The 16,283-nt window shown below is 45.8% G+C and overlaps 1 protein-coding gene across 2 annotated transcripts in view; it reads left to right on the forward strand.

Annotated features, from left to right (window-relative positions):
- Positions 1–14,297, forward strand: part of CFAP73 (cilia and flagella associated protein 73) — a 49,266-nt gene extending 34,969 nt beyond the window's left edge. For both annotated transcript variants that reach the window (XM_077461251.1, XM_077461252.1), the window contains exons 5-7: positions 1,221–1,442; positions 9,946–10,104; positions 13,966–14,297. In XM_077461251.1, the coding sequence (XP_077317377.1) occupies positions 1,221–1,442; positions 9,946–10,104; positions 13,966–14,061 (477 nt within the window). In that variant the 3' untranslated portion in view covers positions 14,062–14,297. The remainder of the gene's footprint in view (positions 1–1,220; positions 1,443–9,945; positions 10,105–13,965) is intronic.
- The last annotated feature ends 1,986 nt before the right edge of the window (positions 14,298–16,283 follow it).

The following is a 16,283-nucleotide window of genomic DNA, read 5'->3' on the forward strand; positions in this document are numbered from 1 at the left end:
CCACTTTCCTCTCTCTCTTACCCCTCCCTCACCCTTCCACCCCCTTTCTGTCACTCCCTACCCCTCTGTCTCATTCACTCCCCCCTCTCTCTCATCCCCCTCTCTGGCACCCCCCACCCTTCTCTCTATCTCTAACCCCCACCCCCCTCTTACCCCCTCTCTGTCACCCGCACCCTCCTCTCAATCTCTCACCCTCATCCCCACCCCCTGTCACCACTCACTCACTCACCCCCCACCCCCTCTCAACCCTTTTCTCTCTATCAACTCACTGCCTCTCTCCCCACTTTCTCTATCTCTCTCTCCTACTTTCCCATCAACCCCATCTCTCTCACTCCTGTTCCCATCTTTCCTACCACTCCCCACTTCTGTCTCTATCCATCCACCCACTCTTTCCCTCTTAGGGCAAATTCACACAACAGAGCACCCGGAGCAATTTGGCACTCGAGCCACTCTGCGTTGCAGGCTGCGAGGGGGCAGGGTGATGCATCATACTGTACTGCACCCCCCCCCCCCCCCCCCCGTTTTTGTACAACCTTTGTTTGAAGTATACAAAATTTACATTTCATTCTCCACAATATCGGGCAGCATGCTGTCATTTCAGGTTCTCAGGAAAAAATGCATTCTGTCAGTAGATTTTCATTGTGTATAATAAAATTGTGGGGGGTTGGCAACGCTGTTGGGGGGGAGAGAGGTGGGGGGGGGGGACAAAGAGAAAGGGGGGAGAGAGAGAGAGAGGGGGAGAGAGAGGGGGAGAGAGAGAGAGGGGGAGAGAGAGAGAGAGGGGGAGAGAGAGAGAGAGGGGGAGAGAGAGGGGGAGAGAGAGAGAGGGGGAGAGAGAGAGAGAGAGAGGGGGAGAGAGAGAGAGAGAGAGAGAGAGAGAGAGAGAGAGAGAAGGGAGAACAGAGAAAAAACAGTAGGGTAAAAATATATTGGGAAGAGGTTATTGTGGGGTGGGGGGGGGGTTGGGGTGACACCATGGTTTCTCACACCAGGTGACACCAACCCTAGTGACGCCACTGCATGAATATTCCTATTAAAAGGTCCAAGCTGTAACCATACCAAGATTATACGTGCTCATGTAAAATTATATATTTTGATGGTCACTTTAAATTTACAAACAGGTGTCATTTGATTTCTGTTTTCACAAATAGGATTATGGGAAATTTCACACTATTACTACACTATTTGCACTATTTTCTTTCTTTTATGTCTCACTCTAGTTCCAAGAGGTACAGGAGATGATAGACCGATTCAACACCTTAATGGCCACACAAGACAAGTTGCTAAAACGGGAGCTTGAAAACCAGGAGAATACTGAAAAAGAAAAGGCGCGACTGCTGCATTACCAGGAGGAAGCCCGCAGCCAGATCCTGGAGCTCAATAACCAACTGGCTGATCTACAAGAAGAGCTGGAGAAAGCAAGAGCTGTAGTGCTGGAATGGGTATGATTGTTCCTAGCTTTGCACTGGTAGAATCATCACAACATGTTAACAAAGACTGCTTACTAGAGGGAAATATTTAATAGAGTTTATCTAACAGACTCATGGTGTATGGATAGGAATGACTGTAACATGGAACTCAAAGCTAAAGGGTAAAAAATATATAACTCATTGGATTTTAATGTTGACTTAATCAAGAAATATAAAAATCTGATAGATGATTTAGCAAACTGGCATGTACACAAGTGAAATAAGTAGGATTATCATACTCACCTTAAAATCCCTTTTTCTCTTATATTCACCGACCGACACAGCTCCTCTCTGTAACCAAATGTGTTGTCAGCCCTATCACTGGAGATTACTAGGCAAAGTTGTAACACAACACTTCAGAACTTTTAGCTCCGCCCAGGAGCGGTCCCTAGGCTACAACCCCCACAGCCTGCCCTAGCAGACTCCGACACAGTTTTGCTATCTTTGCATCTGGGAGCGCTGGGGATCTACAGGCACTGCTGTAATACAGCGCGGAACTGCTCAGGGTGGTGAGTCCAGCGGGTTAGAGCACCTCAGTCAGAGGCAGCAGGAGGGTGGGACTGTCATGGCTTCACAAACTGGTGTTTCTTCCCCCCGAAATCCAGGCAATTGCAACCGGGTCACCTGCGGACTGCGCGGTCCCTATGGACACCCTTTACGGCGGTCCTCAATTCATTCGTTGCCAAGATAGAGGTGGTACGTGGTAAGAAAGGTGCTAAAAAGCGGCCCCTGCCCCCCATCCTCTGGTGAGAGCTCTGATGCAGACTCTGGTCCTGTTGAGGCCGGTGACCCCTGCTCTGTCTTGTCAGATGACGCTGACCAAGACCATTCGGACAGTGAGGATGAGTCCCCATCTGGGTCCGTGCTCGACAAAGCGCTAGTTGGAGCACTTATCACAGCTGTGTGTGATACCCTGAAGATTCAGGAGCCAGCGGATCCCTCTGCTGATATACCGGTCCCTTTTGGGTACCGCAAGCCAGCACGTTCACCTAAGGTGTTCCCGTATCTGACTTATTTTTATAAGTTCATGTACAAGGAATGGGGTCGCCCGCAACGGACCTTTGCAGTCCCCAAATACATGGCGGTGCGTTGCCCCTTTGAGGAAAGCCTTCTCAAAAAGTGGTCATCTCCTCCGGTCATGGACCCCCCCAGTATTCAGGTTAAATAAAGTAACCACGATCCCGGTTGAGGGGACTCCTGCATTCAAGGATCCCACGGACAGGAAGGCCGAGGCGGTGGCTCGTTCCTTGTTTACGGTTGTGGGGTCAGCCATGCATCTACTGTACTGGCATCCGCACTGGTGTCACAGACACTGACTGAGTGGGCAAAACTTTTGCACCGCGAATTGGGAGAGCAACAGGCCTCCCCTGTCTGTGTGGAACTAGCAGACCAACTAGTGCAAGGCCTTAAGTACGTTTGTGACGAGGCCCTGGATACTCTCCCTCTGTTATCCAGGGCTTCAGTGTCAACTGTGGTGCTGAGGCGCCTGATTTGGCTAAAATGCTGGTCTGCTAACCAGGCATCCAAGAAAGCCCTGACGGAGCTTCCTTTCCTTGGCGACCGGCTCTTTGGAGCCTCATTAGAGAACATTATTAAAAATGCCACTGGTGGTAAGAGTACGCTACTCCCACAGGCCAGGAAGGCTAAGGAGCCATGCTGCAGGCAAGGGCCCTCTTTTTCCACTCACAAGCGGCTTTTTCGTCCGCCCGGTGCTTCGACAAAACGTCCCCAGCCCGACAGGACGCCCACGGATGGTCAAAAACGTCCCTGGAACCACAAGCCTGCGAACAAAAGTGCTACCGCATGAAGGTTTGCCCCCACCCATGTCTCGGGTCACCTTCGGGAGTTTGCAGCCCGGTAGTCCTCCCAGTTATCCAACCAATGGGTCTGCGACCTGATTTCCACAGGCTACAAGATAGAGTTCCTCTCTTGGCCGGCAAACAGATTCTTCCCCTCCAGCATACCCGTGTCCCTGGTTCGCCGGGAGGCCCTGTTGGGGGCTGTAAGGGACTTGCTGAATCGAGGGGTGATTGTACCTGTTCCGGAGCCGGAACGCTTCCAGGGATTCTACTCAAATCTGTTTGTGGTTCCCAAGAAGGAAGGGGTAAGTCCAATCTTGGACTTGAAAACCCTCAATCACTTTGTAAAAGTGCAGAGGTTCAGGATGGAATCAGTTCGCTCAGTAGTTGCTGCACTCCATCAAGTGGACTCCCTGGCGTCCTTGGACATCCAGGATGCGTACCTGCACATACCAATATGCCTCCGGCATCAAATGTTTCTGCATTTCACAGTCGGGGAAGCCCATTACCAATTTGTGGCTCTTCCTTTTGGTCTGCCCCGAGTCTTTACCAAGGTATTGGCTTCAGTATTGGCGTTGCTGAGACAACGTGGGATCGCGATCGTGGGCTACCTGGACGATCTCCTCAGAGCATCTTCCGCCTCAGAATTAGAGGAGGATGTGGCGATCACCATGCAGACCCTGCAAAAATTTGGGTGGCTGTTGAACCTAAAGAAGTCGGTGATCGTGCCGACCCAGCGTCTGGAGTACCTAGGTTTGCTGTTGGACTCCAGGGAAGCGAGAGTTTTTCTCCCTTCAGTCAAATTGCAGACTCTCCGGTCCGCAGTGAAACTGCTGCTGAAAGTGGTCGTCGCTCCGGTTTTGCATGCGAGTACTGGGGATCATGGTAGCCTCCTTCGAGGCAGTACCTTACGCCCAGTTCCACACCAGAGTACTGCAGAAGGAGATCTTGTTAAAATGGGACAAATCTCAGTTGTTCCTGGATCGACATATCCAGGTGAGCCAACCAGTCAGGGACTCTCTGATCTGGTGGTTGAGGTCCCCGGTGATTCAGTCCAGAAAATAGTTTCTTCCTCTGAAGTGGACGGTGGTCACTATGGACGCCAGTCTATCCGGCTGTGGTGGAGTGATGGGGGTTCAGTCGACTCAGGGCCTCTGGTCGACGGTAGAATCCGAGTTGCTGATCAATCTGCTCGAATTGAGAGTAATCAGGCTGTGTCTCCGCACGTGGTCGGTGAGTCTACAAGGGCGTCCGATCAGGATTCAGTCGGTGGCATACATAAATCACCAAGGGGGAACAAGAAGCGCAGCCACTGCTCGGGAGGTCACTCACATACTTCGGTGGGCAGAGCGACACGTTCTGGCCCTGTCGACCATTTACATCCCGGGTGTGGAAAACTGGCAGGCGGACTATCTGAGTCGGCAGATGCTGGACCCAGGAGAATGGGCATTGCATCCGGAGACATTCAGGCTGCTGTGCCTGAAGTGGGTACCAGATGTGGATCTATTGGCCTCCCGTCTCAATCGGAAGGTGCCAAGATTTGTGTCCAGGACAAGAGATCCGTGGGCAGCCGCATCAGACGCACTGGTGGCCCCGTGGGATCAGTATCAGCTGATCTACGCCTTTCCTCCACTGAAATTGTTGCCACGTCTGCTTCGCAGAGTGGAAGCCGAGGGGATCCCAGTGATACTGGTTGCCCCAGATTGGCCTCAGTGTCCCTGGTACGCAGATCTGGTGCGTCTGGTGGCAGACGCTCCCTGGCGACTGCCGTTGCGAGAGGACCTTCTGTCTCAAGGTCCGATTTTTTATTTTTTTTCATCCTGCTTTACCATCGCTGGCTTTAACGGCATGGCCGTTGAGAGCCAGGTGTTGAGGAACCGGGGTCTGTCGGTCTTGGTGATTCCAACTATGTTGAGGGCACGGAAATCTTCTTCTAGGAAGATATACCATCGTACCTGGAAGGCTTACATCTCCATGTGTGAGGAGAATGGTTGGCATCCGCGTTCCTTTTCCATACCAAGGATCCTGCTGTTTCTCCAGGGAGGAGTAGACCAGAGATTGGCATTGAGCACCATCAAGGGGCAGATCTCAGCCCTGCTTGTCTTTTTTTCAACGACCCCTGGCATCGCACTCCTTAGTGGGTACCTTTGTTCAGGGGGTACGACATGTAGTCCCTCCGGTGCGCCCACCGTTACCCCCATGGGATTTGAACCTGGTTTTGTCGGCGTTTCAAAAACCGCTGTTTAAAAATATCAGGGAGATTCCCCTGTTGACTCTTTCCCAGAAAGTGGTCTTTCTAGTGGCCATTACCTCGGCCAGGAGGGTTTCGGAATTAGCGGCCTTGTCTTGCAAGTCTCCCTATCTGGTCATCCACAGGGATAAGGTGGTTTTGCGTCCACAACCATCTTTTCTACCGAAGGTGGACTCGGCTTTTCATATCAATGAGGACATTGTATTACCATCGTTGTGTCCTAAGCCGAAGCACCCCAAAGAGGTGGCCCTTCACGCTCTCGACGTGGTTAGGGCTCTGAAGGTGTATTTGTCTGCCACAGCTCCCTTTCGGAAGTCAGACTCACTGTTTGTTTTGGTGGCTGGTCCAAAGAAGGGTATGGCGGTCTCATCGGCCACCATTTCCAGGTGGATCAGACAGATTGTAGTACAAGCCTATGCCTTGAAGGGGCAGGTGCCCCCCTTTCCGGTTGCAGCCTACTCTACAAGGGCAATTGGAACGTCTTGGGCCTTCTGACACCAAGTGTCGGTCGCTCAGGTGTGTAAGGTGGTGACCTGGTCGTCTGTCCATACGTTTACCAAGTTCTACAAGGTAGACGTCAGTGCATCGGCTGATGCCTGTTTTGGCCACAAAGTTTTGCAGGCAGCTGTGTAGTTGCAATTGGATATGCAAGCTTAGTTTTTCCAAATTTTTAGATAAAAACGCAGTACTGTTGTGTTTATGCACTGTTGCATTACTTCCGCAATGTTGCGGTCTTGGGGATCACTCCTGTTGAGGATACCCGTTTATATGGTGGTGTTTTTCCACACACTGCTGTTTTTTTGTGGGTTTAGTTTCACTAGTTCCCACTTGCCATGGTGGATGAAGTTTTTATGCTGTTTTTTTCCCACCCCTCATTTGGCACTGCTTGGGGACGTCCCATTTTGTTACAGAGAGGAGCTGTGTCGGTCGGTGAATATAAGTTTCCAGAGATGCAACCCTAAGCTTTCCCTTCTTCTCAGGAACAGATGGGGTAACTTTCCCTAAATTTCCCACTTGCAAAAAGCGCACCAAACACAGGGGGCCAGGGTTTTAAATAGACTCTGTAAAACCTAAGATGGCCACCAGGGTCACATGGGCAGCCAGCATCAAATCGGATCGCTGCCCCAGTGACTCATCAAACCATAGAGCAGAGATATGCAATTAGCGGTCCTCCAGCAGTTGCAGAACCACAACTCCCATGAAGCATAGCAAGACTCTGACAGCCACAAGCATGACACCCAGAGGCAGAGGCATGATGGTTCTGCAACGACTGGAGGTCTGCCAATTACATATCCCTGCCCTAGAGTAACCCTGTTCCCTGTGACTTCCTCTCCCTCTGCATTACTGCTGCAGTTGAGCGCCACCTGCAGTGGAGACAACAGACTGATGCAGAAGCAGAGGGTCAGATAACTTCTGGATAGAAGCACACAAACTGGAGACAAGAGAGTCTGAAGTTTCTCCAGGGGAAGGAACACTCTGGTGCAGTAAGTGTCCAGGACTGTCCCCTGATACTCCAAGTATTGGGTTGGAACCAGCAATCACTTTTTCAGGTTCAGAATCCTTCCGACCTCTGTAGCTGCTGGACAGGCAGCGAAACAGAGAACTATAGAGCCATAGCTGATTGTTTTCTCAGGAGGAAGTCTATAGGGCGCACAGTGGAAACAGTACTTTGGTGAACACTTGGGAGGACATGCCATATAGAAGGTTATGAACTGGTAGTGCAGAGGCTCCACTGCAAAGCACAGAAAGCGTTGATGCCCTGTAAAGAAGGGTATGTATAAGAAAACATCTTTTACATACACCGAGGCCAAAAAGTCTCCCTGGTGAAGACAAGCAACAACAGATTGAAGATTCCATACAGAATTGTTTGACTCAAAGGTAATCATTTAGGGCCTTGAGGTCCAAGATGGGGCTAATGCTCCCTTTTGAGTTTAGGAACAGTGAACAGATTGGAGTAAAAACCCTGAAAACATTCAGTGGTAGGGACCTTAGTTCAAATTTCCACAGACTGTCCAATAGGGAGAATGGCGATGTGGAGAGATTAAAGGTGAGAAAGCCAGTAGCTACAGGTAGCTAAACTCGAGGAGTTTTTAACCCTGCAACACCACCTTTTGCATCTGGGTATTGAGGATACAAGATTTCCATGCGCTCACAAAAGGCTAGCAGATACCCCCCCACAACACAAACACTCCTATGGAATGTGGGTGTGCACCTTCATACTGATGAGGGCTGCTCAATGGATTTTGCAGACTGGACTTTGTTAGAATTTTAGGGTGCTTAGAGAACCAAGCTTGGGGGGGGTCTCAATGTCGACACTGAGGTTGACGCTTCTGCAAAGTAACAAATAGTGATATATGCTCCTTAGGCTTTTTCAGCTTGGGGAGATGAGTACTCTTCCTCCCAGTGGGATCCTTGATGATGGCCTTCAGAGTCAGTTCTGAGTTGTTCCTCAAGACCATGTGGACCACAGTCCAGCATTTTAGTTACAGAGCCCTGTGCATATGTACTGACAGGAGACTAATGAGAGACAGAAGACAGGAGGTTTCTAACAATGCATCAAAGTTTAAGTTCAGAGCCAGAGACATCAGGTCCATGCAATCCATGATCTGCGGTTCTATGTCCGCATCAGTTAGATCTGAACCAGTCACATATGGTTTGGCAGAAGAGATTTACAATCAGAACATGGTGTAAAGCAGAGCCTTCTAGAGAGAATATGGTCCTACATATAGCCTCCAGCTTTTATTGATGGTGTCCTTTAAGGAAGGGGCATCCTCATTTGTTTAAGTAGTTGCCTTGGTAAGATGAGAAATAGCTGGCTCCACAGTAAGAACAGACCCCTTTGTGAGAAACTACTCGCTGAGCAGGTAGATGAAGACAAGCATTTGGAAGGATCAAAAACCTGATCAGGATGCTTCCAATCTTCACACAAACTAAAAAGTGGGGAAGGTTTGTGAGGCCTTAGGAGCACTGTAGGACACAAGGCTACACACCTTACTGGTAGGAGCAATAGGATTATCCTATTGCTTTAGCGCAATAAGGGTCCATATGATCTTGTTCATCTTAAGAGTAGCTACTCAAGAGAAAGCACAATAGCGAAAGACTTTGAGAAACTTCAGGCTCAGAAATTTTTCAGCGGGTGATAGCTCAGTTGTTGCTAAGGTCGCAGGCAGATCAGATGCTGAGTGTGCTAGGGTGGATGCAGTAAAGCATTTGCCTCCTCTGCAATCATAAATTTGCTGGGGAAAAAGTCCTGTATGACTGTAGTAAAGACCTGTCAAGAAGAGCAGGAGGCCCAGCTACACCCAACAGAGACTCTGATGAGGGGATAGACTTACTAACACCAGAGGGTAATAAGGTTTCAGGCTATGGGTTTTGCCACTATTAGGAGGTGTGCTGCAATTAGTCTCCACCCCTTTTAGTGAATAGTGTGTTTGGGGTGTCTGGTACAGCGGGGATGTCTATAATCAGACATGTTGCAGGTGTTGTAAGCTCAAGGTATTTTTAAAGACCTTACCTCCTACTTATGGAACCCAGACAGCTGGTAGCTGGCAGAAAGCTCAGGGCTGGAGGGTTGAGTGGCTGGGAGGTGACTAAGCGTCACTGCAGGCAGCCAGCAGAAAAAGATCAAAGCTCCATGTGGCTTTTGCAACAGGTTGGAAAAAGCACAGAGTGAAAGTGCATGACACTGCAACCAGTGGAATGACATCAGCAGTGTCACAGTGTTAACACCTTCCGCAGCAAGCCGGCAGGAAACGGGGAATAAAGTTTGTCGCCTAGTGACTAAAAGAAAGGAGGGAGCTCTCAGTACCCAGCCTGAATGACCTGCACACAAGAGAGTCTTCAGAGACGGGCAGACACATGGCAATGCTTTGAACCTGGAAGGCGCACCACAGCTGTATTGCCAGAACCAGTATTCAACACGTAGAGCTGAAGAAAATACCTCAATTCTTCTAGGATACAAGCAAAAAACTGAGGCATGCTAGTAGTAGGGTTATATCTCAAAGTTTCAGAACTCCTTTTGTCTCTCAATGTATGAGAAAGGAAATATACGCAGGGTGGACTGACCTTTTAAAAGAAGTATGACCAAAGCTTTTTTGCCCATACTTCTCCCGTGACCCAGAGTTAGCTAATAGTGGGCTATTGCCTGCTATCAGCTGACATGGCAGAGCCGCTTCAGGCTCTGAAAGGAGCTTCTACTTCCCAGCAGATTGTTCCCAGTCTTAGAGCCAATGTGGGTCAGCTGTCGCATCACAGCGATGCTGCAGAATTGAGGTGAGTGTGTGTTTTGTTTTTCCTTTTAAAGCTAGCACTGCCAGGTGAAGCTCACACAATCTGTACCATCAGCTGGATGTCATTTTTTTCCATATTGCCCCCCAAAATATTTTGAATTAATAGGACAATTAATGCTTTCTGAAACATTCTGCAGGAGTCCCGTTGGGCACAAATTCAAAATACCGCAGCTGATAATACATTACGATTGGGTCGAATCAGAATGGCAACTCTGAATCTCTTCCAAATCATCACTAAGCAGATGCATATCAAGTCGGATGAATCCATAGAAGACACTGAAGGGCAGCTTGAAAAGGTGAAACTCCAACTAACACATTTCCTTCTCTGTCTGAATGATCCCATAACTAAATAGTTTTAAGCCGAACCATTAATATGAGTGTCTCCAGGACAAAATGTAATCTTTAAACTGAACTTAATCTTGGCATGTAAATATCCACATTTTGTCATGTTACAACCAATAGTGTAAATGTATGTTATTGGGGTGTAATTATTGCAACTTTATTCAGGCAGGCTTCATTCAGATGGGTGTGGGAACCCGTTCTGTGTGCACGCTCCGTTCATTTTTGTGCCTGAATATGCTCCAGGTGCAACAACAAAGGGAGCCTGCACATGCAGGATGGGTCCTTATGCTCATCTGAACAAAGCTTTACAGCGCTATACTGGTTGCTGTATTACTGATCTTTACTCATCTATGTGCAATGTTCCATAGACAATAATGCAATAAATTTCAAATCTGTTAAAAAAGTGGCATATTTACTCTTGTGTGCAAAAGGCCTTACAGTACAGTGTCTTGAAAAATTATTCATACCCCTTGAAATTTTCCATATTTTGTGAGGTTACAACCAAAAACTTAAATTTTATTGGGATTTTATGTAATAGACCAGGTATATGCAATTAGTGGACCTCCAGCTGTTGCAAAACTACAAGTCCCATGAGGCATAGCAAGACTCTGACAGCCACAAGCATGACACCCAGAGGCAGAGGCATGATGGGATTTGTAGTTTTGCAACAGCTGGAGGTCCGCTAATTGCATATCCCTGTAATAGTGGAAGGAAAATGATAAATGGTTTTCAACATTTTTTACAAATATATGAAAAGTGTGCCATGCATTTGTATTTAGCCCCCCCAAGTCATACTTTGTAGGACCACCTTTCACTGCAATTACAGGTGCAAGTCTTTTTGGGTAGGTCTCTACCAGATTTGCACACTAATGCCGTGTACATACGATCAAATTGTCTGGCGGACTTGGTCCGGCAAACAATCCGCCGGACTTTATAACGAAGGACTTGGCCACACACGGACACTCCGAAAGTCCAGCGATTTCTAACACAATGACATACAGCACGTACGACGGGACTAGAAAAAGGAAGTTCAATAGCCAGTAGCCAATAGCTTCCTTCTCGTACTTGCTTCAGAGCATGCGTCATTCTTAGTCCGCCGGACTAGCACACCGATGAACGGATTGTCCGCTGAAAGCCAAGTCCGGCAGACAAATTTTGAGTCAAATCTACTTTCTAAGTCCGCCAGACTTTTACAATGAAAAAGTCCGCTGGAGCTCACACACGATCAAATTGTCCGGCGGACAATTCGATCGTGTGTACGCGGCATTAGAGAGTGACATTTTTGCCCATTTTTCTTTGCAAAATAGCTCAAGCTCTGTCCGATTGGATGGAGAGTGTCTAAACAGCAATTTTCAAGTCTTGCTACAGATTCTCAATTGGATTTAGGTCTGGACTTTGACTGGGTCATTCTAACACATGAATATGATTTGACCTAAACCATTCCATTGCAGCTCTGGCTGTATGTTTAGGGTCATTGTCCTGCTGGAAGGTGAACCTCTGCCTCAGTGTCAAGTCTTTTGCAGACTAATGCCACGTACACACGACTGTACTTTCCATCGGAATGAACTCTCATGGACTTTGACGGAGTTCCGCTGAAACTGACTTGCCAACACACAATCACATCAAAGTCCGATCGTTTAACGCGATGACGTACAACGGGACTAGAAAAAGGAAGTTCAATAGCCAGTAGCCAATAGCTGCCCTTGCGTCGTTGTTGGTCCATCGGACCTGCATACAGATGAGCGATTTTCGCAATAGGAACTGGTTTCGGCGGAAAGATTTGAAACATGTTCTATTTCTAAAGTCTGTCAGATTTTTCGACAGAAAAGGTCAGATGAAGCCCACACACGATCGAAATTGTCTGATGGATTAGTTCCGTCTGAACTTTGCTATCAAAGTCTGGTCACGTGTACACAGCATAACAGGTTTTCTTTTAAGATTGCCCTGTATTTGGCTCCATCCCATCTTCCCATTAACTCTAACCAGCTTCCCTGTCCCTGCTGAAGAAAAGCATCCCCACAACATGATGCTGTCACCACGTTTCAGGGTGATGTGCAGTGTTAGTTTTCCGCCACTTATAGCATTTTGCTTTTAGGCCAAAAAGTTCAATTTTGGTCTCATCTGACCAGAGCACCTTCTTCCACGTTTGCTGTGTTCCCCACATGGCTTCTCACAAACTGTAAATGGGACTTCTTACGTTCAGCAAATGGCTCTCTGCTTGCCACGCTACCATAAAGTCCAGATTTGTGGAGTGTACAACTAATAGTTGTCCTGTGGCCAGATTCTCCCACCTGAGCTGTGGATTTGTGCATCTCCTCCAGAGTTACCAGGAGACTCTTGGCTGCTTCTCTGAATAATGCTCTCCTTGCCCGGGCCTGTCAGTTTAGGTATATGGCCATGTCTCGGTAGGTTTGCAGTTGTGCCATAATCTTTCCATTTTCCTAACCCTGATTTAAACTTCTCCATAACTTTATCCCTGACCTGTCTTTTATGTTCACTGGCCTTCATGATGATGTTTGTTCACTAAGGTTCTCTAACACACCTTTGAGGGCTATATTTATACTTAGTTTAAATTATACACAGGTGGACTCTATTTTACTAATTAGGTGATTTCTGAAGGCAATTGGTTCCACTAGATTTTAGTTAAGGGTATCAGAGTAAAGAAGGCTGAATACAAATGCATGCCACACTTTTCAAATATTTTATTTGTAAAAAATCTTGCAAAGCATTTATCATTTTCCTTTCACTTCACAATTTTATGTGCCATGTTATGTTGGTCTATCACATGAAATCCATTTACGTTTTTGGTTGTAACATGCCAAAATGTGGAAAATTCCAAGGGTTATGAATAAAAACCTCCCTGGGAAATGTTTTCATATGTTAAAAATAGAGAGAATACACTGTTTCTCTGCGGCAAGCTTGTAAGTGAATGCCCCACCCACTAGGGTTTTCACCAAATGATAGATTTTTATAATTATGTGTTTGCTAGTGTGAAATGTGCTCAGTTTTAACCCCCTGGCTGTATAAAAAATTCTCTTTTCAAAGTGAACATGGGCTAACTTCATTAGTACTCCTGATTTCTCACATAGAACAAGTTATTTGTCCATAATGCCCAGTATTACCATAGATCTAGCTAGGGCTATGTTCAAACAGCTAATGTCTCTAGCTATTTTACTGTGTTCAGTGGTGGATAAACACCATTCCTGGATGCAGAAACACTCTGCGGTATGGTGGAATGCAAATTGGCCTATTACCTGTAGCCAGTTTGTGTGTGGCTGCAGAAACGTCAGCCCTGGATTCACATTGGCTGTGCCCAGGGTCAGTCGTAAGCTCCATTTGCATGTAACTGCTTGAATGAGTGGTTACATGTGAATAGCAGTGGCACCTGCCAATGATTTGTACAGAGCACATAACTACGCACAGTGGGACTTATTTACTAAAGGAAAATCCACTTTGCACTGAAAGTGCACATGGAAGTAAAGTCGCTGTAGATCCGAGGCGGACACGCAAGGAAAATAAAAAAACGCATTTTAGCTTGCACATGATTGGATGATAAAATCAGCAGAGCTTCCACTCATTTCAGATCTACCCCTTAGATTTAGAGCGACTGCACTTCCAAGTGCACTTGCAGTGCAAAGTGGATTTGTCTTTCGTAAATAACCCCCAGTTTGTCCAAGCAATGTCTTGCTGGCCGCAGATATTCTTAGTTTGAAGGTAGCCTTAAAGCACCACCAGTTGCTATATACCCTTTGTACTCCTAAGCAATGCCATTGCCACCTCCAATTAATACTAACATTATTTTCTTGTACATTTAGATTAAGATCTGCTTTGCGGACCTTGATGCCATATATAAGGATCTAAAGAAGGCCGAAATAAACCCACAGACACCAGCCATGTCTACTGCCAACTGACTGTGTGCAAAAGTTACTCGTGCAGAACTCGAGATCACCATGCCTTTTTCTGCATCACCCATTCCTTATAATGTACTTGCTGAAAATGCAGCATTGGCATTCTTCAGAGCAACACAATAATAAATGAAGTAACGACCAGGAAATTACAGAGGACTGTGGATTTAGAAAAATCTAGTTTGAGATACACAATGTGTATGTTTTTATGTGTGTATATATAATAAAATATGACACACACATTTTTATATGTTAAAAGGTTAGTTTACATTTACCAAAAAAACTGCCCATGCAGATAAGGGTAGGCTGTAGTTGAAGGCAAACTGTGCAGCTTTGACCAAAATGCCCTTATTCTAGGTATAGACCATTTACGTATCTCATGAAGCCGGAGCTGAAAACTCACAGGAAGTTGCTAGGATATTGCTATGCAAGGCACAGCTATTACTGTTCACCTTAACCATCGCAGGAGTTATCTTTCTCTGATTCAAACCCCCTCACATGCACTTTCTGCCCCCTGCTGCAGTAGCTCTGAGCTCAGAGTTTGAAAGCTCCAGCCTGTGACAGTGAACTGTAATAGCTGGACCTCGCTTAGAAATGTCCTGGGAGTTTTCAGGTCAGGCCTAAAGGGGTTGTAAAGGTTCGTATTTTATTTTCTACATAGGTTCCTCTAAGCTAGTGCATTGTTGGTTCACTTACCTTTTCCTTCGATTTCCCTTCTAAATGTTTTTTTTCTTTGTCTGAATATCTCACTTCCTGTTTTTCCTCAGTAAACTTCTCACCATCATCCGAGCTGGTGGTTAGTTAGCCAGAACAGCTTACTGAACAGCTTATTGAGAAGGAACAGGAAGTGAGAAATTCAGACAAAGAAAAAAAACATTTATAAGGGAAATCGAAGGAAAAGGTAAGTGAACCAACAATGCACTAGCTTAAAGGAACCTATTTAGAAAATAAAAAACAAACCTTTACAACCCCTTTAATGAAGTATGTAAATGGCCTACAGGTATAGCTAGGTAATTATTCAACTATATCTAAAACTGCAGTTTGTTTTATCTTCAGATGCCGTTTATCTGCATAGGTAGGTTTTTTGTTTTTTTGGGGAAAGATGAACACTTTAAAGTGTCTGTACTCAAAAGTTGTTTTTATAGTTTTAGAGACGAGGGGTCAATACATTTTTGTTAGATTTTTATGTCTTTGGCTGATTCATCCTCTCCATGTGTCCTGGTAACTTTCGGTGAGAGAAAACCTTTCAATTTGTTCAAATTGAAAGTGACAACTGACCAGAGGATTTCCTTATTGTTGGGTAAAATTTCCACTACTGTTGTGTCTTTGGGACAGGAGGTACAGGTCACTAAACGAAACCTTTTTTTTTTTTTTTTTTTGAGTGGAGAGAGATTAGAAACCCTGTCAGGTTTATGTGCATCAGAGATTCGCCCTGTTTACTGTTATCATTGAACATAAGAAAATCCCAAATTTTGGGTTGACATCTCATTCTGGTGGCCCTGGTGACAACTTTGAGAGATTTTCTCTCACTTCCTGTTTTGGCTATGGGACAGAAAGTGAAAGGAAATCTCCCCAATGGGACATAGATGGCAAAAAATACTGACATTGGTTTTAACCCTTCTTTTACTCTTTAACCACTTGACCACTGGGCACTTAAACACCCTTAATAACCAGACCAATTTTCAGCTTTCGGTGCTCTCGCATTTTGAATGACAATTACTCAGTCATGCAACACTGGACCTATATGAAATTTTTGTCCTTTTTTTTCACACAAATAGAGCTTTCTTTTGGTGGTATTTAATCACCGCTGGGTTTTTTATTTTTTGTGCTATAAAGGAAAAAATACTGAAAATTCTGTAAAAAAATGAATTTTTCTTTGTTTCTGTTAGAAAATTTAGCAGATTAGTAATTTTTTCTTCATAAATTTTGGCCAAAATTTATACTACTACATATCTTTGGTAAAAATAAGTACAAATTGGTGGATATTATTTGGTCTTTGTGAAAGTTATAGAGTCCACAAGCTATGGTGCCAATATCTGAAAATTGATCACACCTGAAGTACTGACGGCCTATTTCAATTCTTGAGACCCTAACATGCCAGAAAAGTACAAATACCCCCCAAATTACCCCTTTTTGGAAAGAAGACATTCCAAGGTATTTAGTAAGAGGCATGATGAGTTTTTTGAAGTTGTCATTTTTTCCCACAATTCTTTGCAAAATCAAGATTT

The sequence above is a fragment of the Lithobates pipiens genome, unplaced genomic scaffold (genome assembly GCF_037356315.1).
Source record: "Lithobates pipiens isolate NorthernLeopardFrog02 unplaced genomic scaffold, aLitPip1_a1.2 Scaffold_3, whole genome shotgun sequence".
In the NCBI taxonomy this organism is placed as follows: Eukaryota; Metazoa; Chordata; class Amphibia; order Anura; family Ranidae; genus Lithobates; species Lithobates pipiens.